The 21,807-nt window shown below is 45.7% G+C and overlaps 2 protein-coding genes across 2 annotated transcripts; both read left to right on the forward strand.

Moving 5' to 3' along the window:
* Positions 1-372: 372 nt before the first annotated feature.
* On the forward strand, positions 373-8,204 carry LOC115561159 (extracellular calcium-sensing receptor-like). The gene is made up of 13 exons (XM_030380979.1): positions 373-650; positions 698-1,055; positions 1,118-1,381; positions 1,466-1,581; positions 4,677-4,832; positions 4,930-5,224; positions 5,372-5,458; positions 5,564-5,833; positions 5,987-6,193; positions 6,320-6,598; positions 6,724-6,951; positions 7,042-7,165; positions 7,257-8,204. Exons 1-13 carry the CDS (start codon positions 373-375, stop codon positions 8,168-8,170), a joined length of 3,576 nt encoding a protein of 1,191 aa, XP_030236839.1. The 3' UTR covers positions 8,171-8,204.
* A 9,217-nt stretch (positions 8,205-17,421) lies between these two features.
* Positions 17,422-20,909, forward strand: LOC115561164 (extracellular calcium-sensing receptor-like). Its single transcript, XM_030380990.1, has 9 exons — positions 17,422-17,425; positions 17,537-17,817; positions 17,969-18,055; positions 18,220-18,489; positions 18,624-18,830; positions 18,975-19,253; positions 19,453-19,680; positions 19,778-19,901; positions 20,023-20,909. Exons 1-9 carry the CDS (start codon positions 17,422-17,424, stop codon positions 20,907-20,909), a joined length of 2,367 nt encoding a protein of 788 aa, XP_030236850.1.
* The last annotated feature ends 898 nt before the right edge of the window (positions 20,910-21,807 follow it).

The raw sequence follows: 21,807 nt of genomic DNA on the forward strand, positions 1-21,807 counted from the left end.
ATTGAGGCGGGACGTTTGACGTCTGGCCTGCAGGGGGAGTATGGGCAGGTTGGGTGCGCACCGGATTGGCTGGGGGGATTGGACCTGAGTGCGAGCAGGTGTGAGCACTCAGGCCAATCAGGGAGTGTTTGTACTTATGTGCCTGCTTTGTGTTGTAGTGAGGAGAAAGGAATCCGGGAGAAAACGGACCAGAGAGATCCAGAACGGACCCAAGTGATCCTCTGAGAGAACCTTGTTTATAGTTTAAGTGATTTTGTTTGGCTTTAAAAGACATTAAAACGATCTCCCGCTGAGGGTTGACAACTTTGCCTGCTCGCACTCATTTGGAACCTGCTACAGTGGAGCCCAACGTGGGGCTAGTGTGCAGGAAAAATGGACCAGTCCCCATTGGGAAACGTACTCGGGCACCTGGCCCAGATGGCGGAGAGACAAGGCCAGTTCCACCAGGCGCAGAACGAGGTGCTCTCGGACCTGGCCCAGTCCTTGGCCGCCGATCGGGCCATGCTCCGGGAGCTCCTCGCCTCCGGCGGACGAGGCGAAGGACCCCGAGGGGCGGGAACTGCAGCGCACATACACGTCCCGAAGATGGGCGAGGCAGACGACGCGGAAGCCTTTATCGAGACTTTCCAGGGGGTGGCCGAGGTCTCAGGGTGGCCTCGCCCGGAGTGGGCGCACCGTCTCCTGCCACTCCTAACAGGAGAGGCGCAGCTCGCGGCCCACAGTCTGCCGGCCAGGCCCAGCGAGACTACGACTCCATCACCAGGGCCATCCGAGACCGGCTGGGCCTCTACCCGGAGGAACATCGACGGCGGTTCCGGGCGCTGGCCTTCAGTGAGGGGGACCGACCCTTCGCCTTCGCCCAGCAGCTGAGGGACCAGGCAAGGAGGTGGCTGGTCCCAGACCGGAACACGGCGGAGGACGTGGTGGAGCAGGTGGCCCTGGAGAGGTTCGTGGAGGGGCTGCCGGCTAGGACCTCCGCCTGGGTCCGATACCACCGTCCCGAGAGTCTCTCCGCCGCGGTCGTCCTGGCGGAGAGCCACCTGCAGCCACCACCAGCAAGCCAGCGACCACCGACACCGAGCCCACGTACCGGTGCGGCTGCCCCATGGCGGGATAGGCCAATCCCGGTGCCGAGGGCGAGAGGGAGATTCAGTATCTGGGGTTCCACCTGGGGCGGGGGAAGGTCCGGCCGCAGGTCGGAAAGACCACGGCGGTCGCCGCCTCCCCTCGGCCCAGGACCAAAAAGGAGGTGAGGCGGTTCCTGGGGCTGGTGGGCTACTATCGGCAGTTCGAGCCGAACTTCTCCGACCTGGCCAGCCCCTTGACCGACCTCACACGTAAGAGGGCCCCAGATACAGTCCAGTGGTCGGAGCCATGTCAGGTGTCGTTTGAGGCTATTAAAACAGCCCTCTGTGGAAAGTCGGTCCTGTATGCTCCTAACTTTGATCTCCCTTTCTCCCTGCAGACGGACGCGTCGGATAGGGGGTTGGGCGCGGTCCTGACCCAGCAGTTGGAGGGGGTCGACCGCCCGGTGCTGTACCTGAGCCGGAAATTATCAGACCGGGAGGGTCAGATGGTCCGGTGCGTGTTTGCCTTAACACCCAGCGCGGAGGCGCTCTAAATGGGGACAGCGTTTGCTCTTGTAACTAGCCGCCCAACTATGAAAACCACGATTTCACCCCGCAAAACAAAACCGATTGGACAGTTGAGTCGAGAACTCAAAATCCCCAACGTGCCTAAATTAACGTTACCACTTGAGACAGCGTAGATCTCCCCAAACAACCAGGCGAGTATACAGCAGACTCAAACCACGCCCACTACTACAGCTCCACTCACAAAAACCCTCGCCAGTTAGCAGCACTAGACCTACTCACCTCACGTCACAGGCTCACAGGCCGTGGAAATCAAAGTAGTCTAGCCTAATACACCGCACGTCGCTATCACAGCCAACATGAGCCTTAAACAAGGAAAAGAATGGATGAGCCCCCAAATGTCCCAAACGCCTTGGCTCGAAGGCGTTGCACATAGGGAGACAGACACCGTCGGGTAACGTAAATTACAATAATCTGCATTTATTCACAGGTATTTCCATAACGCAACATAGAAGGTAACGTGCAATGCACAACGCAGAAAAGACATTGCGATCCGCTGCATCCAGCCGTCAAACCTCGTCTATCAGAGAGAGAGAGAGAGAGAATGGACAGGACACCGCCTATATCCCCGGCAGCCATGAACACCGCTGGCTCCAATTCACTCATTAGGACAGGAACACTCTAGCGCCTCCTGCAGGCCAAAGGGAACAGTACCAGACACAAACAACAATATACAACAATATCCCTATACCCTACAGGTAGAGGAAGGAATAGGCCTAGTGCTCAAGCCAGGGCGTCACACTCATGATATGTATTCATGTCAATGGACAAGCGAATCAATTTTAATTAATTTCAGGCAGATGGATCATAAGCATTATTTCTGACTTTACGTTGGACAGGTGAGTTATTTTGCCCTATGTTCCTGTCTAAGTAACAGAAGGCTGTTCTTTAGAACTATTCCAAATGATGCCTTTCAGGTAGAGCGCTTTCCTTACCCCCTGAATTATTTTAGCGCTCATGAAGCATCATACATTATCTGCATGCATGTTATGGCTTTACAATGTGAATAAGATATTCATAAATGTAGGAAAATGTTCCTACTAGATTTTCCAAAAGCTATTAATTTTATTCTACCAGGTAAGAGCTATGCTCTAAATTCTCAGGTGGTTTAACTGGACTTGTTTTTGCCTGTTAATCAGTGATGACGACTACGGACTAAATGCTGCCCGATCCTTCCAGTCAGGCCTGGCCCAGTCTGGGGGAGGCCTGACTGGAAGGTTTTTTTATTAAAATGTTTGTATTTGATACAATTAATATAAAATACAAACGGATATATATTAGCAATTTTTGATTACACTTTGATTGGTAGTATTTCATGTCACACAACTTGGGGACTCTATGACCCAGAACGGACTCAGAAAGGCTGCCGAGGAAACCCCTGGAACCCAGCAGTGTTAACACACAGCCAGCACCAGCCCTTTAACCGACGACAGTAAAAGTCATTGGTAGTGCCCAGCGGAGGAAGTAGATCATAGTGCAAGAGCAGCAGTCTGCAGCTAGCGGCTAGCACAGCAGTCCAAGGCCCCATGCTCCGAGAAGGAGCTGGTGAATATGCCCTGTCATCTTGGTGGAGGGTAGCCCTACATATTGCTGTTCCAGGACCTCAGTTGAGCTATCAACAGGGTCAAGCCTCCTCCCAGACCGTCCAGAAGCCATGCAATGGCCAGACCCAGCAACACCTACGTCAGTCAAGGCACCAGGCCTCCAGTCTGAGAGATGGAGGGGGAGGGCGGTTGGCTTGTCAGGATGGGGAGTTGTGGGGACAGTGGCAGTTTGGGGTTGTTTTTGCTAGGTAGGGTATCATTTTCAGAGTTCAGTTTATAGTATTTTTATACTTTTTTTGGAGAGGGGTATTCGAAGTATGTGTTGATAGCTGGTTTAAACATCTATACCTGGGCCAAGTCCGACTGATTAGACTCTCTGGCTGGGTGAGGCTCCACACCTGTAGTTTTTGAGGCAATCAAGGCACACAGGATAAATCGCATATTTCCACACACTCAGGGCGATAGATATGACATGTAAGTATTCAACACCTGCTATGCATGCAACAAACCTTCCAACTCTGCAATAAACCTGTTTTTCGACAACATCTACCAGTGGCTTGGTGACAGAAAAAAAGCAAAGGTGTAGAAGAGCCACCTAGCCTGGTCAATTTATACAATATCCAAAAAGGTATGTGGACCAAATAAAATAATTCAAGAATTCCTCATCCTTATCAACAAAAGCCTATGTGATAGAGTTGAGGGAGCTCCTATATAGAATTATATAACTGTTAATACGGACCCTCCCATAAATGCTGACTCTTAAGGGCGACGTCATTTACTGCTTCAGTACATTTTATGTGTGTGGAATCCCCTCCCCAACCAAACAAAATAACAATGAAAGATAATCTACTTCCTGTGTCCAGTACATTTGTCATGGTGGTTCACAAGAATGCTTTTAAAATATGTGAACATTTTGGCAGATCTATGGGGGTGGCCTGTTGATGTCTAGATGTAACAAGATATAAATTACTCATTGATTTCTAGATGTGACAAGATATAAATTACTCATTACCTACACTGTGGTAGGTAACTGAGTAGCTCTATATATAGAGAGACTCTTTAAAAAACAATACAAACAAAAAAGAATTGCCTATTTTAGTGCAGAAAATCATAAAAATGAAACTATACAAGATAAAGAAAAAAGCCTCTGAGATTTTTAATTCAGGGCACTTTATAATTTTCAGCAGTTTAGAATTCTTATAATAATTATGTATATTATTTAGTCATAGTATTATGATGCAGTATAATTTCCACCCCAAAATGTCTGCCCTGTCGTGATAGGCTCAGTAAAAGAAAATAAAGAAAAAATAAGGGGAGGGCATTTGACTGTTAAAACACATAAATTTGTGTTCTAGAAAATCATTTGTTTGAGAAAGGTGGGTTCAGATTGGAGGGCAGTCATGAGAGCTCATAATGAATCACATTTGTTCATATGTGTATGTTTGTTTGTGTTCTCTTTCTCTTCCCATATGTCTTTAAGTGGACCCTTCAATTGTACATCCCAGAGAAAATTGAATCTGGAAGGAATGCATAAGTTTGGTGATGTTATTCTAGGAGGGATCTTTGCTATAAACTATTACACTGCATCTTCTGAACTGTATTTCACGTCTGAGCCGAATGATCCCATATGCCATGGGTGAGTCCGTCTAGGATGATCAAGGGTATTTACTATCCAATGACATGTAATACTTTTGCTTACACACTGATTTTGTTTTATTATTATTATTTTTCAGCTTTGATATTCGAGGTTTCAGACAGGCCCAGACCATGGCCTTTGCCGTTGATGAAATTAACAGAAACTCCAAACTGCTTCCTAATATATCGTTGGGGTACAGTATATATGATAGCTGTGTCAAACTAGGGATCTCATTCCGTGCAGCTCTGTCTATGACCAGTGGCAGAGGAGAACCGTTTCAATTAAATGAGAGCTGTTACGGGTATCCTCCTGTTTTGGGTATTGTGGGAGATTCTTCCTCAACGCGTACTATTGCCATTTCTAGCATCCTGAGCTTGTACAGTCTACCAATGGTAAGTCATATTTTAGAAAAAGCTTCTTGTTGATGATTGTCATACCTGTTCAATTATGAATCTCAAATATTCAACATGAAGGGTTAAAAATATGTTAGAAATTATAAATATGGGTCATGACAATAAATGATATCTTTGCCTTCAAAGGTCAGTTATTTTGCCACATGTTCCTGTCTTAGTGACAGAAGGCAGTTCCCTTCATTCTTTAGAACGATTCCAAGTGACGCATTTCAGGTACTTTTATTACCACATAAATGATTTGTCTACATGTAATGTTATTGAAATATATGTTTCTCCTAAATATTACAAAATGTATTCCTCAAAAAATTGTTAAACCAGGTGCGAGCTATGCTACAGATTCTGAGGAGGTTTGGCTGGACCTGGGTTGGTCTTGTGATCAGTGATGACGACTACGGTCGCCACACGGCCCATTCATTCAAGTCAGGCCTGGCCAAGTCTGGTGGAGGCTGTCTGGCTTATCTAGAGGTTCTGCCCTGGGGACACGATGTTAATGAAATACAGAGGATTGTCGGCAGAATGAAGAAATCCACATCCAGTGTGGTTACTGTTTTTGCACATCCAAGCAACATGCTTGATCTCATGGAAGAGGTTAGTGATTTAATTATAGGTAGCTATTGGAATCTAGTGCGGATTTTTCAATGCTAGAATAAAAGCAGGGGAAATACTTAAATGTTTCTGCAGATGCAAAAAAAAAAAAAAAGATCTTGTTAATTTATATACTTTGTACAATCGAATCAACAGGTAGTAAAACAAAATGTGACAGGCCTACAATGGATTGCCAGTGAAGCCTGGAGTACAGCCAAAGTGCTCCATATTCCAGGCTACATGCATTTTCTTGCAGGCACTCTGGGCATTGCCATCCGCCGAGGGGAAATACCAGGACTCAGGGACTTCCTATTGACCATACGCCCTGACAATGACACCCTCAGCACCCAGGACAACACCTTAGTGCGGGTTTCACCTAACAGACTGAGTCTTTTATCTGCCTTGTAGAAACAATCAATATAAATATGATCTCAAGGCTGCTTATGTTTGCTCATTAGTCCCCCTTATTTATGAATCCCCCTTCATTAGGTGAAGCAGTTTTGGGAGCACATATTTCGGTGTAAATTTGTATCTGCTGGAATGGAGGTGGAAGGTCAGACTCAAGAACGACTATGTACAGGGAATGAGGTTCTAAGGAATATAGAGACTGAATTCTTGGATCTGTCTAACCTCAGGCCAGAGTATAATGTGTACAAAGCTGTATATGCGCTAGCACATGCTCTGCATGAAAATCTGCAGTGTGTTCCAGGGAGTGGGCCTTTCCGAGGGCAAAGCTGTGCCCGTTTGCAGGGACTGGAGCCATGGCAGGTCTGTTTTCTAAAAAAAATTCCATTATATCGTTTTTTTCCTGTGATTTATTATAAAGTTGATTCCTGAGCTCAATAGTGCAATATTGATGTTTTCTCTCTTTACACTTCTGTCCTGCCATTCAGCTTGTATATTATTTGCAAAGAGTCAATTTCACTACAGATTTTGGGGATCAAGTATCATTTGATGAGAATGGGGATGTTTTACCAATCTATGATGTGATGAACTGGAGGTGGCTCCCAGACAGAAGCACAGAGGTTACAAATGTGGGAGACGTCAAAGAAATGGCTTCAAAACTCATTGATCTTAACCTTGATGAAGACAAAATCTTTTGGAATTTTGAATCAAAAAAGGTCTGCTTCCCAACTATTTATTGCCAGGGACATGATTCATTCATCATAATAGGAATTTGATTTTAATGCAATCAACTTGTTCCCCCATAGCCTCCCAGGTCAGTGTGTAGCGAGAGCTGTCCCCCAGGCACTCGCATGGCCATAAGGAAAGGTGAACCTGTCTGCTGCTTCGACTGCATCCCTTGTTCAGATGGAAAAATAAGCAATGAGACAGGTTTGTTTGCAATATATACATATTTGTATACTGCACATCTTTTTTCAAAAGCCCTGACCAAAAGTATGAATACCTTCTGATTGTTTGTTAGATTCAACCGAATGTACAAGCTGTCCAGAGGATTTTTGGTCCAACATCCATCGGATTCAATGTGTCCCCAAAAGCAAGGAATTTCTTTCCTATGTTGAACCCCTGGGAATCTCCTTCACAACGGCATCATTATTTGGAGCTCTCTTATGCACCATTGTTTTGGGAATCTTCACCCGTCATCGGTCCACACCAGTGGTTAGGGCCAACAACTCAGAGCTTAGCTTCCTCATTCTGCTGTCACTCAAATTATGCTTTTTGTGCTCCTTGTTTTTCATTGGTAAACCAAGGCTGTGGACTTGCCAGTTGAGGCATGCAGCATTTGGGATCAGCTTTGTTCTATGTGTTTCGTGTATCTTGGTGAAGACCATGGTAGTTCTGGCAGTATTCAAGGCCTCCAAACCAGGTGGTGACCGTGGTCTGAAGTGGTTTGGGGTAATGCAACAGAGAGGGACTGTTGTATTTCTGACTTTAATACAAGCAGCAGTTTGTATAACATGGCTTGTGTCTTCCTCACCTGCTCCTCATGAAAACACAGAGTACTACAGCGACAGGATAGTAGTTGAGTGTGTAGTGGGGTCCACAGTAGGATTTGGAGTATTACTGGGCTATATTGGCTTACTGGCTATTCTCAGTTTCCTGCTTGCATTCTTGGCACGAAATCTACCAGATAACTTCAATGAGGCCAAGTTTATCACCTTCAGCACGCTGGTCTTCTGTGCTGTTTGGATAGCCTTTATCCCAGCTTATATTAACTCCCCTGGTAAATATGCCGATGCTGTAGAAGTATTTGCCATTCTAGCTTCTAGTTTTGGGCTGTTACTGGCCTTATTTGGACCAAAGTGTTACATAATTCTCCTTAAGCCTGAGAAAAACACAAAAAAAGCTTTAATGGGACGAGGCACACCAAGATCATAGAAACAGTGCATTGATTTGTTATGGTTCTTTTTAATAAATGCATTGGGTCAGTGAGATGTATAGAATTTAGACAACATTGCCTGCATTTTGTGATAACTAAATATCCTTGATCAAATTGTAACAAAACTTTAAATGTAAATCAGATAGTTTGTCCAACATATATTCTGAATAAATTAATACACATTTTATTTGTTTTTGATGGCTCTTTTTTCTAAGACTATGCAATAATACTTGACGTTTCATTACAGATAGGTTAGATAGAATATCTAAAAAAAATTCTGCAAACTCACGCTAATTTAAACAAATCTCACCCTTTTCGCCTTGGCCTACCTTCATGTGAAAACAAAATGTTTTTCTCGCATCACGTTTTATCAACAACAAAGTCCACACAAACGTTAAAGGTCCTATGGCATGAAAATCTCACTTCATGAGGTCTTCTAACATAAATATGAGTTCCCGTAGCCTGCCTATTGTCTCCCAGTGGGAAAAGTTGTTTTTGGTGTAAAACGAGCACTAGGTGTTCTGCTCGCCTTTGAAAAAACGGAGGCTCAAGCGCACTGATTTGGAATGTGGTCCCATATGTCGTCGTAAAAGGATCTAAGCTCCTCCCCTTTCTCTGCCTTGAGAATTTGTCCCGCCAATGAGACACGACCGTGTGAGCGCCACGCGTGTGTGTGATTACACACACTGTGACGCAAGTGTTTGCTGTTGGTGTTATGGCGCATAAAACGTCGGACTCTCGCCTGTGGTATTTCCACAACGGGAGTGTGGGTTATCTCAGCCATGGTTGAGAATGAATCCGGGGAAAGGAACTTTGGCTTTGACTCCCTGAAGTACATGAACCACGACATGGAGGGGAAAGGGATTGTTGGCCGCGAATGTCTCCCGCTTGAGCCCCGCATCCCGCTGCCGAGGGACTACCGCCTCGGCGCTGCAGGGGGCCGTGGTGCCTAAGGGCAGCGAGGCTCCGGCGGGAGTCAACCGCGGTCAACAATCGTGGGCAACAATCCCTTTCGCCTCCATGTCGTGGTTCAGTCTACTTCAGAGGGGTATTCCAAGAGTGGAGTTTTAACAAAGAGTTAACGCTGAACTCTAGGTTGATTGACCCTGTGCCAACTAAATCAGAGTCTTCGGTTCCACCGCACGGGTTATGCATTAGTTCAATCAACACGGGGTTGGTTAACACAGGGTTGTGTGCGTCCACGCCAAACCTATAAAGACGTGATGTATGGATCATGGAAACCCTGATCGAAATGGCGAAACGGGCCTCTTATTTCAATGAAATGGAACTCCAGGTTCTCCTGGAGAGCTATGACGAGGAGAAGGACATTATCACGAGAAAAGGGAACATTAAAGCCTCTGCAACCCAGAGAACCAAAGCCTGGCAGCGGATCGCTGACCGCGTAAATGCGTAAGTTACATGTCAAAAGCATGATCCATAATATTTGAGCCATGAATCTATTAATATCCCAGTTAAGCATTCTTAACGTTCCTACCACATAACCCTTTTCTTCTAAAAAAATATGTACTCCGATGGCTCCAAAGCGGTCAGCGGATCAAGTAAAAATGAAGTATAAAAACATCACACAAATGGGTAAGCTTTTCCTACCATCGTATTGGCCTACATAGGCTATATTTTGTCAGTCCAGCATTTAAATTGTCATACCATATTTGTCACTCCTGCATTTAAATAAGCCCTTTTTTTTAAGCCAATTGAAAAAAAGGCTGACAGTCGGCAGACTGGATCTGGCCCTCACATTGTCTTGACCCCGGTGGAGGAGCTGGAAATAGACATAAATTCAGGGCTCCCTGGCATGGAGGGGGTGACAGGAGGTACCTCCTCGGAGAGTCAGGGGCCATGTGAGGGTTCCCACTGGTTGAATGTAGGTTTTTCTGTTTTTCTTGTATTTTAGATTTTGTTTGTCTTCGAAGTAACACATGCAAACCCAACCTGGTCTCACAGGAATCCGTGAAATGACTACGGTCGGACGCTTAACTCGAAATCCGTGGACACATCACGGAAACACGCCGATTTCCGTGATGTGGCCACGGAATTCGCTCCAATGCAAGTTAATGACGCTGATGTTCCGTGGCTCACACACGGATCCCCGTTTCAACGAGCGAGTCGACCACGGGGGCTTAACTCAAAACCCGGTGTGGTCTCACTGAAACACTTAAATTGTCCTTGTTGTGTCCACGGAAGTTGCTCCAATGAAAGTAAATGACAATGATATTCCGTGGCACACACACAGATTCCCGTTTCAATCTGTGTGCGTGCTCCCGTTTCAATCTGTGTGTGTGCCACATTTGACCACAGCGGGGGCTTAACTCAAAATCCGCGGTAGTCTGACGGAATCACTTCAATTGTCCGTGATGTGGCCACGGAAATTGCTCCAATACAAGTAAATGACGCTGTTATTCCGTGGCTCACACACGGATATCGGCGTGTTTCCGTGATGTGGCCACGGATTTCGAGTTAAGCGTCCGACCGTAGTCATTTCACGGATTCCTGTGAGACCATGTGGCAAACCGTGTGCGTGCCACAGCGCAAATGTTCCAAATGTTTTTTTTTGGTAACTGGGCAGAAAACCTAAAAGTGACAATTTATCAACTTCACAGATCAAGATGGATTAGTGCTTGTAATGGAGCTGCCAGCTACGATCGAACATTCTCCAAGGGATGTACAGTCAGGCCCATAAATATTGGGACATCGACACAATTCTAATCTTTTTGGCTCTATACACCACCACAATGAATGACAAAAGCAGCAGGATGAATTCTGAAGTGTTTCGGGCAATATTATCTGCTCATATCCAGCCAAATGTTTCAGAACTCATTGGACGGCACTTCACAGTGCAGATGGACAATGATCCGAAACATACTGCGAAAGCAACCAAAGAATTTTTTAAGGAAAAGAAGTGGGAATGTTATGCAATGGCCAAGTCAATCACCTGACCTGAATCCGATTGAGCATGCGTTTCACTTGCTGAAGACAAAACTGAAGGGAAAATGCCCCAAGAACAAGCAGGAACTGAAGACAGTTGCAGTAGAGGCCTGGCAGAGCATCACCAGGGATGAAACCCAGCGTCTGGTGATGTCTATGCGTTCCAGACTTCAGGCTGTAATTGACTGCAAAGGATTTGCAACCAAGAATTAAAAAGTGAAAGTTTGATTGTTAATTTGTCCCATTACTTTTGGTTACTTAAAAAGTGGGAGGCACATATACAAACTGTTGTAATTCCTACACCGTTCACCTGATTTGGATGTAAATACCCTCAAATTAAAGCTGAAAGACTGCAGTTAAAGCACATCATGTTCGTTTCATTTCAAATCCATTGTGGTGGTGTATAGAGCCAAAAAGATTGGAATCGTGTCGATGTCCCAATATTTATGGACCTGACTGTAAGTCCGTTAGGACTATTTTATACTTTATGTTGTGACATTTTGGAACGGAGAACCTAGGGTTAGCCGCAATGTGAATATGCGGCATATTCCAATATTAAGTGTGCCAGTGAAAAGACGAATGAAATACTCAACCTATATGGTCTAAGGAAGACGAGTTTTTGGTCTGTCCTTTCACCAAAACATTCAATGTATTAAGAGGATTAAATTATATTGGAGGATTACTTTTTAATCCAAGTGTTAAAAAGTGGAGCTAATGACTGCGAATGAGGGGGAATTGATAAGTGGATTTGTTGGTGGCGTCATTTTCCCTGTTCAATAACTAAAATAGGCTATCACCCTTTTCATAGAAAGTTGGCATCCAAAAATAAACTATCGATACACCTTCATGTTATCAAAAACAACCTATATTCACATGCCTCGTTTCAAGTAAACATTAGCTTGTAGCATTGACTGCTATCGAGATGAATGATCAATACATGTAACAGATAGCGATAATTATAGGTCTATGATTGACGTTTAACAATATGATGCAGGCAAAACACTGTTAAGAAACGTAAATAGGCTGTTACCTCCGCCATGATCTATAACTTGTACAGTAGCCAGGATGACCATGACAAATAAAGCTGAATATGATTGGTTATATGTACATATCCGCTGGCGAGCGCCATAAAGAAATCTACCTCAAATGAATGTCGCCATTTGGCAAAAGGAAAATTTAATTGTTAGTTTACAGACTTCCATAAATTGTTATTTTAAAGGAGACATATTATGGTGTTTTCCCAACAAGTAAAAATAGTATATAAGTTCCAGAAAACATCTTATTTTAGCTGTTTGCTGGAAATAGACTACTGCTATTCCCCTCTGTTTCAGTCACTTCAGAATGCGCTGTTTCTGGTGTTTCTAGCTTTAATGCAAATGAGCTGCCCATTGAACAATGAGCTTTCAGAGTTAAGAAGAGAAGAGATTGTTGCCGTTTGCGGACTCCCGGATGTCTTTATCTATATAATATAATTTAATATAATAATAATAATAATATTCTATAACATATGTATGTATTTAGGTCCTCTCCTGGAACCGTCACCTTATCGTGGTGGAGAGGTTTGCGTGTCCCTGTGAACCTGAGAGCTGTGTTGTCTGGAGCCTTGTGCTCCTGGTAGGGTCTCTCTTGGCAGAGTGGTCTCAGGTGAGGGGCCACACTAAGAATGGTTCAAAAAACTCCAATGAATAACGGAAAAAGAGGAGATGTGACCAGACCCGGAGGAAGCCCGGGGCCCCCGTCTGGAGCCAGGCCCAGACGGAGGGCTCGATGGCGAGCGCCTGGTGGCCGGGTTTGCCACGGAGCCCGGTCGGGCACAGCCCGAACAAACTACGTGGCACCCCCCCCTCTCTTCATCCCATGGGCCCACCACCTGTGGGAAGACCCGTTGGGGTCGGGTGCGCAGCCACATGGGTGGCAGCGAAGGTCAGGGGTCTCGACGGACCAGACCCGGGCGGCAGAAGCTGGCTCTGGGGACGTGGAACGTCACCTCGCTGTGGGGAAAGGAACAGGAGCTTGTGAGGGAGGTGGAGCGCTATCAGTTAGATCTGGTGGGGCTTACCTCCACGCACAGTCTCAGCTCTGGTACCGTACTCCTGGATAAGGGTTGGACTCTATTCTTCTCCGGAGTTGTCGAGGGCGTGAGGCGCGGGGATACTCATAAATCCCCGGCTGAGCGCCGCAGTGTTGGAGTTTACCCCGGTAGACGAGAGGGTCGCCTCCCTGCGCCTAAGGGTTGTAGGGGGGAAAACTCTGACTGTTGTTTGTGCGTATGCACCAAACAGCAGCTCAGAGTACTCGGCCTTCTTGGAGACCCTGAATGGAGTCCTGTATGGGGCTCCAGTAGGGGACTCCGTAGTTCTGCTGGGAGACTTCAACGCCCACGTGGGCAACGATGGAGACACCTGGAGAGGCGTGGTGGGGAGGAACGGCCTCCCTGATCTAAACCCGAGCGGTCGTTTGTTATTGGACTTCTGTGCTAGTCATGGATTATCCATAACAAACACCATGTTCGAACATAAGGGTGCTCATAAGTGTACCTGGTACCAGAGTACCCTAGGCCGAAGATCGATGATCGATTTCGTGATCGTGTCATCTGATCTGAGGCCGCATGTTTTGGACACTCGGGTAAAGAGAGGGGCGGAACTGTCAACTGACCACCATCTGGTTGTGAGTTGGATCAGGGAATGGGGGAAATTTCCGGATAGACCTGGTAAGCCCAAACGAGTAGTGCGGGTGAACTGGGAACGTCTGGAGGAGGCCCCCGTCGTAGGTATCTTCAACTCACACCTCCGGCGGAGCTTTTCTGGCATTCCTGTGGAGGTTGGGGGCATTGAGCCGGAGTGGGCGGTGTTCAAAGCCTCCATTGCTGAAGCTGCGGTGGCTAGCTGTGGCCTCAGGGTCTTAGGCTCCTCAAGGGGCGGTAACCCTCGGACACCGTGGTGGACACCGGTGGTCAGGGAAGCCGTCCGACTGAAGAAGGAGGCCTTCCGGGATATGATATCCTGGAGGACTCCTGACTCGGTTGCAGGGTACCGACAGGCTCGAAGGGCTGCAGCGGCTGCCGTGTCGGAGGCTAAGCAGCGGGTGTGGGAGAAGTTCGGAGAGGCCATGGAGAAGGACTTTCGGTCGGCACCAAAGTGTTTCTGGAAGACTATCCGGAGGAGGGGGAAACGGGGAGCCATCCAAGCTGTGTACAGTAAGGATGGGACTCTGTTGACCTCAACTGAGGAGGTCGTCGGACGTTGGAAGGAACACTTTGAGGAACTCCTGAATCCGAATAACACGCCCTCTATGTTGGGGGCAGAGCTCGAGGTTGATGGTGTTTCGTCGTCAATTTCCCTGGTGGAGGTCACTGAGGTAGTCAAACATCTCCGCAGTGGCAAAGCCCCAGGGATTGATGAGATCCAGCCAGAAATGCTAAAGGCTCTGGGTGTTGAGGGGCTGACACGCCAATTCAACATCGCGTGGGAGTCGGGTACAGTGCCAAAGGAGTGGCAAACCGGGGTGGTGGTTCCCCTGTTCAAAAAGGGGGACCAGAGAGTGTGTGCCAATTACCGGGGTATCACACTTCTCAGCCTCCCTGGTAAAGTCTACTCCAAGGTGCTGGAAAGGAGGGTTCGGCCGATCGTCGAACCTCAGATTGAAGAGGAACAATGCGGTTTTCGCCCCGGACGTGGAACTACGGACCAGCTCTTCACTCTCGCAAGGATCCTGGAGGGGGCCTGGGAGTATGCCCATCCGGTCTACATGTTTTGTGGATCTGGAGAAGCCGTATGACCGGGTCCCCCGGGAGAAACTGTGGGAGGTGCTGCGGGAGTATGGGGTAAGGGGGTCTATCCTCAGGGCCATCCAATCTTTGTACTCCCAAAGCGAGAGCTGTGTTCGTGTTCTCGGCAGCCAGTCAGTTTAGTTCTCAGTGGGTGCTGGTCTCCGCCAGGGCTGCGCCTTGTCACCAATCCTGTTTGTGATATACATGGACAGGATATCGAGGCGTAGTCGTGGTGGGGAGGGGTTGCAGTTCGGTGGTCTGAGGATCTCGTCACTGCTTTTTGCAGATGATGTGGTCCTCATTGGATCATCGGCCTGTGACCTTCAGCACTCACTGGATCGGCTGGCGGCCGATTGTGAAGCGGCTGGGATGAGGATCAGCACCGCTAAATCTGAGGCCATGACTCTTAGCAGGAAACCGGTGGATTGCTTACTCCGGGTAGGAAATGAGTCCTTAGCCCAAGTGAAGGAGTTCAAGTACCTCGGGGTCTTGTTTGCGAGTGAGGGTACTATGGAGCGTGAGATTGGCCGGAGAATCGGAGCAGCGGGGGCGGTATTGCGTTCGCTTTACCGCACCGTTGTAACGAAAAGAGAGCTGAGCCACAAGGCAAAGCTCTCGATCTACCGGTCGATCTTCGTTCCTATCCTCACCTATGGTCATGAGGGCTGGGTGATGACCGAAAGGACGAGATCGCGGGTACAAGCGGCCGAGATGAGTTTTCTCAGAAGGGTGGCTGGCGTCTCCCTTAGGGATAGGGTGAGAAGCTCAGCCATCCGTGAGGAACTCGGATTAGAGCCGCTGCTCCTTTACTTAGAAAGGAGTCAGCTGAGGTGGTTCGGGCATCTGGTAAGGATGCCCACAGGGCGCCTTCCTTGGGAGGTGTTTCAGGCACGTCCAGTGGGGAGGAGACCTCGGGGAAGACCCAGGACTAGGGGGAGAGATTATATCTCAACACTGGCCTGGGAACGCCTCGGGATCCCCCCGTCAGAGCTGGTCAATGTGGCCCGGGAAAGGGAAGTCTGGGGCCCCCTGCTTGGCTGCTCCCCCCGCGACCCGACCCCGGATAAGCGGATGACGATGAGGATGAGGATGTATTTAGGGATTTATATAGTATTATATCTAATATCACGGCCAAAAGCTATGTGCGCCTCGGATGATATTAGGAATCAAAAAGACTGCATCTGATGTCTCTGGTACTTCCACAACAACAAGTTATCTCGGTCATGGTTGAGAAGAATTGGGGGAAAGGGACTTTGGCCTTGACTCTCTGAAGTCCATACTGAACCGCGACATGGAGGAGAAAGGGATTGTACTCCCGGAGCTGAGCTGCCGGATTGCCGCCAAACTCCCCCCGCCGAAGCTGCCAAGCCGGAGCTCGGCGATGCTCCCCCGCCGGAGCTGCCGGACTGCCGCCAGAGCTTCGGCGGCAGTCCGGCAGCTCCGGCGGGGGGAGCTTAGTGGCAGCTCCGGCGGGGGGAGCTCGGCGGCAGTCCGGCAGCTCGGGCGGAGAAAGGGATTGTACTCCCTCAGCTGAGCTGCCGGACTGCCGCCGAGCTCCCCCTGCCAGAGCTGCCGGACTGCCGCTAGAACTTTGGCGGCAGTCCGGCAGAATCCCTGCCAGTCACATGGCAAACAGACTAATTAGATATCTATTTTTGTGTGGAATATACCTGGTTCTGAATTGCGCAAACAACTCCGCCCAACGCCCGTCCGCTGGTCTACAAAATCTTAGCTATTTTCGGATTGGAGGGGGCTGGGGAAGTGGGAGGTAATAATCAAATGTGCCCTCTTCCTACGTAGAAGGGGGCGCCGAAACGGACTCGCTCGTTTGGTTACTGTAGGCGGGGTACTTTCAGAAATGCATATCTCACTCAAAAAATCATGTGGAGTTTTTTCAAAGTTTGTATGTGTCTGGGAGCAGCAAAGACCCAAATCCCAGGAAAAGTGTTGTTTTTGTAATGTGTCCACTTTAATGTTGTTTGAAAAATCGCAAAAGAAAAATTGCATTCAATTTAAAAGAACCATCCAATGCAAGTTTAGATTCAGTGCTCTCTATCACCACAGAGATTGCAGCTAATTATAGTTAATTCATATAATATCCTATTCATGTTGAGAATTTTTATGTAAATAATGTATATTATTCTGTCATTCGTGCTCTTCGTATCGTAATGCAATTCAGTTCCATCCCCCAAATTTCTGCCTAGTTTTGATAGGCTGAACAATAAAAAATAAATAAAAAATTGGCAAAGGGGATGGCATTTATAAAGTTGTGTTTGAGAAATGTTGGTTCTGAATAGAGGGCAGTCATGAGAGCTCATAGAGAATCACACTTGCTCGTATGTGTTGGTTTGTTTCTGTTCTCTTTCTCTTCCCATACGTCTTCAACAGGTCCCTTCTCTTGCACATCCCAGAGACAATTTAATCTGAATGGAATGCACAAATTTGGAGATGTTATTCTAGGAGGGATCTTTAAAATGAACTTTTACACAAAATCTTCTGAATTATATTTTACTTCAGAGCCAAAAGATCCAATCTGTTATGGGTGAGTATATTGAGGAGTGTTGATGAAGATATTTTATCAGTTAGAAATTGTATGTTTAACAAGTTGTTAATATATATATATTTTTTCTTTTTTTAAGCTTTGCTCCTGAAGCGTTCAGACGGGCCCAGACTATGGCCTTTGCTGTTAATGAAATTAACAGAAACCCCAAACTGCTTCCTAATATATCTTTAGGATACCATCTTCATAATAGCTGTGGCAACCTAGGGATCTCATTACGTGCAGCTCTGTCTATGACCAGTGGCAGAGGAGAGCCGTTTCAATTAAATGAGAACTGTAACGGGAATCCTCCTGTGCTAGGAATTGTGGGAGATACTTCCTCAACACGTACAATCGCTATTTCTAGCATAGTAAGCTTGTACAGAGTACCAATGGTAAGTTGTCAACCATTCTCCAATGAGAGAAGGCTTCTGTTTGATGATTGCCTTTACTTTTAAAATGACTCAAATAGACACGACCAAATTAATTATATTTAAATTCAGGCAGATGGATCATAACAATTATTTCTGTCTTTACATTGGACAGGTGAGTTATTTTGCCACATGCTCCTGTCTGAGTGACAGGAGGCTGTTCCCATCATTCTTTAGAACTATTCCAAGTGATGCCTTTCAGGTAGAGTGCTTTCCATACCCCCTGAATGATTTGAGTGCTCATGAAGCATCGTATATTATCTGCATGCATGTCATGGCTTTGCAATGTTAATTAGATATTAATACATGTAGGGAAATGTTCCTACTAACTAGATGTTCCACAAGCTATCAATTTTATTCTTCCAGGTACGAGCTATTCTCCAAATTCTACGGCGGTTTAACTGGACTTGGTTTGGCCTGTTAATCAGTGATGACGACTACGGACTACACGCTGCCCGATCTTTCCAGTCAGGCCTAACCCAGTCTGGGGGAGGCTGTCTGGCTTATCTAGAGGTTCTGCCTTGGGGAAGAGATGAAAACGAGCTCCAGAGGATCGTTGGCATAATGAAGAAATCCACATCCCGTGTGGTTATTGTTTTCTCACCTCAAAGCGACATGCTTAAACTCATGCAAGAGGTTAGTTATTTTTGTTATGAAAAGGAACATAGGGACATTTTCCGCAAAATTAAAATTTAAAAGCATAAATATTTTAGAGTAGATACAATACTGGAGGTAACACTTTATATATTTTTTATACATTACATCCACAGGTAGTGAGGCAGAATGTTACAGGCCTGCAGTGGATTGCCAGTGAAGCCTGGACTACAGCAATTGTTCTTCAGACCCCCAGCTACATGCCTTTTCTTGCAGGCACTCTGGGAATTGCCATCCGCCGGGGAGAGATACCTGGACTGAGGGAATACCTACTGCAAATACGCCCTGACATTGACACACTCAGCAGCCAGGAAAACAATTTAGTGCGGGTTTCACCTAACACATCGATTCAGAATCGCAAGCAAATATATTGTAGGAATACTTTTCAATGTATATGTGACCTATACATGAACTTGATACTGATGTTTGCTTATGAATCCCCTTATTCATGATTTCCCCTTCATTAGGTAAAGCAGTTTTGGGAGCACGTATTTCAGTGCAAGTTTGTAACCCCTGACATGGAGTTTGAAGGGGAGACTCAAGAAAGACTATGTACTGGCAATGAGAGTCTAAGGAATATAAAGACTGAATTCCTTGATCTGTCTAACCTCAGGTCAGAGTATAATGTGTACAAGGCAGTTTATGCCCTGGCACATGCCCTACATGACATTCTGCAGTGTGTTCCAGGGAGTGGGCCTTTCCAAGGTCAAAGTTGTGCCAGTTTACAGGGACTAGAGCCATGGCAGGTCTGTTTTCAATAAAATTCCATGATATTCAGTTTATTTCCTGTGATTTATTATGTTTATTATTATTATTATTATTATTTATCGCTATTATATTGTTATTATTTATATTATTGTTTATTATTTACTATGATGTAGATTTGAGAGCTTAAAACTGCAATGTCAATTCTTTCACTCTTTACTCTTCTTTCCTGCCATCCAGCTTGTATATCAATTGCAAAGGGTCAATTTCACTACAAATTTTGGTGATACAGTGTCATTTGATGAGAGTGGGGATGCTTTACCAATCTACGATGTGATAAACTGGATGTGGCACTCAGATGGAAGCACAGAAGTAAAAAATGTGGGCGAGGTGAATGAATTGGCTTCAAAAATCGATAATCTTAATCTTGACGAAGACAAAATCTTTTGGAATTTCGAACCTAAAAAGGTCTGCTTACAATCAACCTATTGCCCTTGACATGTTTATTTATCATCACATGAAATGGGAACAATGTTTGAATGCAGTGACATTGATCCCCATTTAGCCTCCCAAGTCAGTGTGTAGTGAGAGCTGTCCCCCTGGCACCCGCATGGCCAGAAAGAAAGGTGAACCTGTCTGCTGCTTCGACTGCATTGCTTGTTCAGAAGGTGAAATAAGCAATAAAAAAGGTTTGTTTGATACAAATATTTTTCTACATACACATCTATTGTACATGTATTGTCAAACTCAACAGCTGAACAATAACTTTGTGTCGTTTGTTAGACTCAACAAAATGTACCAAATGTCCAGAGGAGTTTTGGTCCAACCACCAACGTGATCACTGTGTACCCAAAAGCATGGAGTTTCTTTCCTATATTGAACCCCTGGGCATCTCCTTGACCACTGCTTCCTTATCGGGAACGCTTTTATGCACTATTGTTTTTGGAATATTCACTTATCATCGTACAACACCAGTTGTTAGGGCCAACAACTCAGAGCTTAGCTTCCTCATTCTGCTGTCACTCAAACTATGCTTCTTGTGCTCCTTGCTTTTCATTGGTCACCCAAGGCTGTCAACTTGTCAGTTGAGGCAAGCAGCCTTTGGGATCAGCTTTGTGCTGTGTGTCTCGTGTATCCTGGTGAAGACCATGGTTGTTCTGGCGGTGTTCAAGGCATCCAAACCAGGAGGTGGTGGTAGTCTGAAGTGGTTTGGGACAATGCAACAGAGAGGGACTGTTGTATTTCTGACTTTAATACAAGCAGCAATATGTACAACCTGGCTTATGTCATCCTCACCAACTCCTCATAAAAACACACAGTACTACAAAGACAAGATAATAGTTGAGTGTGTAATTGGGTCAACAGTTGGTTTTGGAGTTTTACTAGGATATATTGGCTTATTGGCCATTCTCAGTTTCTTACTTGCTTTCTTGGCCCGGAATCTACCAGATAACTTCAATGAGGCCAAGTTTATCACCTTCAGCATGTTGGTCTTCTGTGCTGTTTGGATAGCATTCATCCCAGCTTATATCAACTCCCCTGGAAAATATGCAGATGCTGTAGAGGTATTCGCCATTCTAGCTTCCAGTTTTGGGCTGTTACTGGCCCTATTTGGACCAAAGTGTTACATTATTATCCTGAAGCCTGAGAAAAACACAAAAAAAGCTTTAATGGGACGAGGCACATCAATGTCATAAAATCGTGGTCATCTGGAAATCTTTTTGAAAGAAGAGATTTAGTCTGAGTAGAATTACTACATTACCAACTTTCTGTAATGCCTTCATTTTAAATTTTAGTTTGAAATCATTACAGACATATAATTAGAACAGCAGTTATTTTGTAGATCTGTAGGATTAGTTTGACCAACATTTATGTGAAAAGAGAGAATATATCTTGTTTTCAACATTGTCACCACTTATTTTTTACCAGATTATGCAAGCCTACTTTTTCTTTACATTTCTTTAGAGACTGATATCCTAGCCCACAGGCTGAATCCTTCTCTCTCCTTTACTCCTGTGCATATCCATTGAACACTATAAACAGCACTGAGCTGTGGCTGCTGATGGTATTTGAGGTCTAATTAAAATGTGGCATCTGAGGCGCACACACAAACTAAACTTTTTCTGTACTCGATGTGAAGAAAAGCTACAAAGTCCAGTCTGGATACCAACATCTTTGACAAAGTGGACGTTATGGTTGAAAATTGTTTAGCTGCTGTAGAAATACATTTGTTAAAATATTCTTCATTGTACTGCATTTTGCCACTCTTGAATTAGTTTCTCTACGAGTGTAGACAAATATCTCCTTAACAAAATAATAAACTTTACGTATCTCCTCCCCTCCACTTGTTGGTTCTCAGCAAAGGCACAGTGCAGTTTTCCTCCAGGAGTTCAGCTATAGCATTGTCAAACTTAAGATCTGAGAATATGGATATAGTTTTGATGGTAGCTCAAGCATTGTTGAAGGAAGCTCAAGCATCTTGGAAGTGAGTCCAACTGAAGCTTTACCAGTCGAACGAAATACGAAAACAGAAGAAACTGGGAAGGACAACCAAATATCTCAAATGTTTTCTCAAAATCTCACACTAACATAAGC

The sequence above is a fragment of the Gadus morhua genome, chromosome 16 (assembly GCF_902167405.1).
Source record: "Gadus morhua chromosome 16, gadMor3.0, whole genome shotgun sequence".
Taxonomy (NCBI): Eukaryota; Metazoa; Chordata; class Actinopteri; order Gadiformes; family Gadidae; genus Gadus; species Gadus morhua.

Bases quoted from the DNA above. Each gene is read 5' to 3' on its own strand.
- LOC115561159 (XM_030380979.1), top strand. From the start codon at position 373: ATGGACCAGTCCCCATTGGGAAACGTACTCGGGCACCTGGCCCAGATG. The intron at 1,056-1,117 runs GCAAGCCAGCGA...ATGGCGGGATAG, and splicing joins GCCACCTGCAGCCACCACCA to GCCAATCCCGGTGCCGAGGG. The intron at 5,834-5,986 runs GTTAGTGATTTA...TCGAATCAACAG, and splicing joins TGCTTGATCTCATGGAAGAG to GTAGTAAAACAAAATGTGAC.
- LOC115561164 (XM_030380990.1), top strand. The intron at 18,831-18,974 runs GTGCGGGTTTCA...CCCCTTCATTAG, and splicing joins GCAGCCAGGAAAACAATTTA to GTAAAGCAGTTTTGGGAGCA. The intron at 19,681-19,777 runs GTCTGCTTACAA...ATCCCCATTTAG, and splicing joins GGAATTTCGAACCTAAAAAG to CCTCCCAAGTCAGTGTGTAG.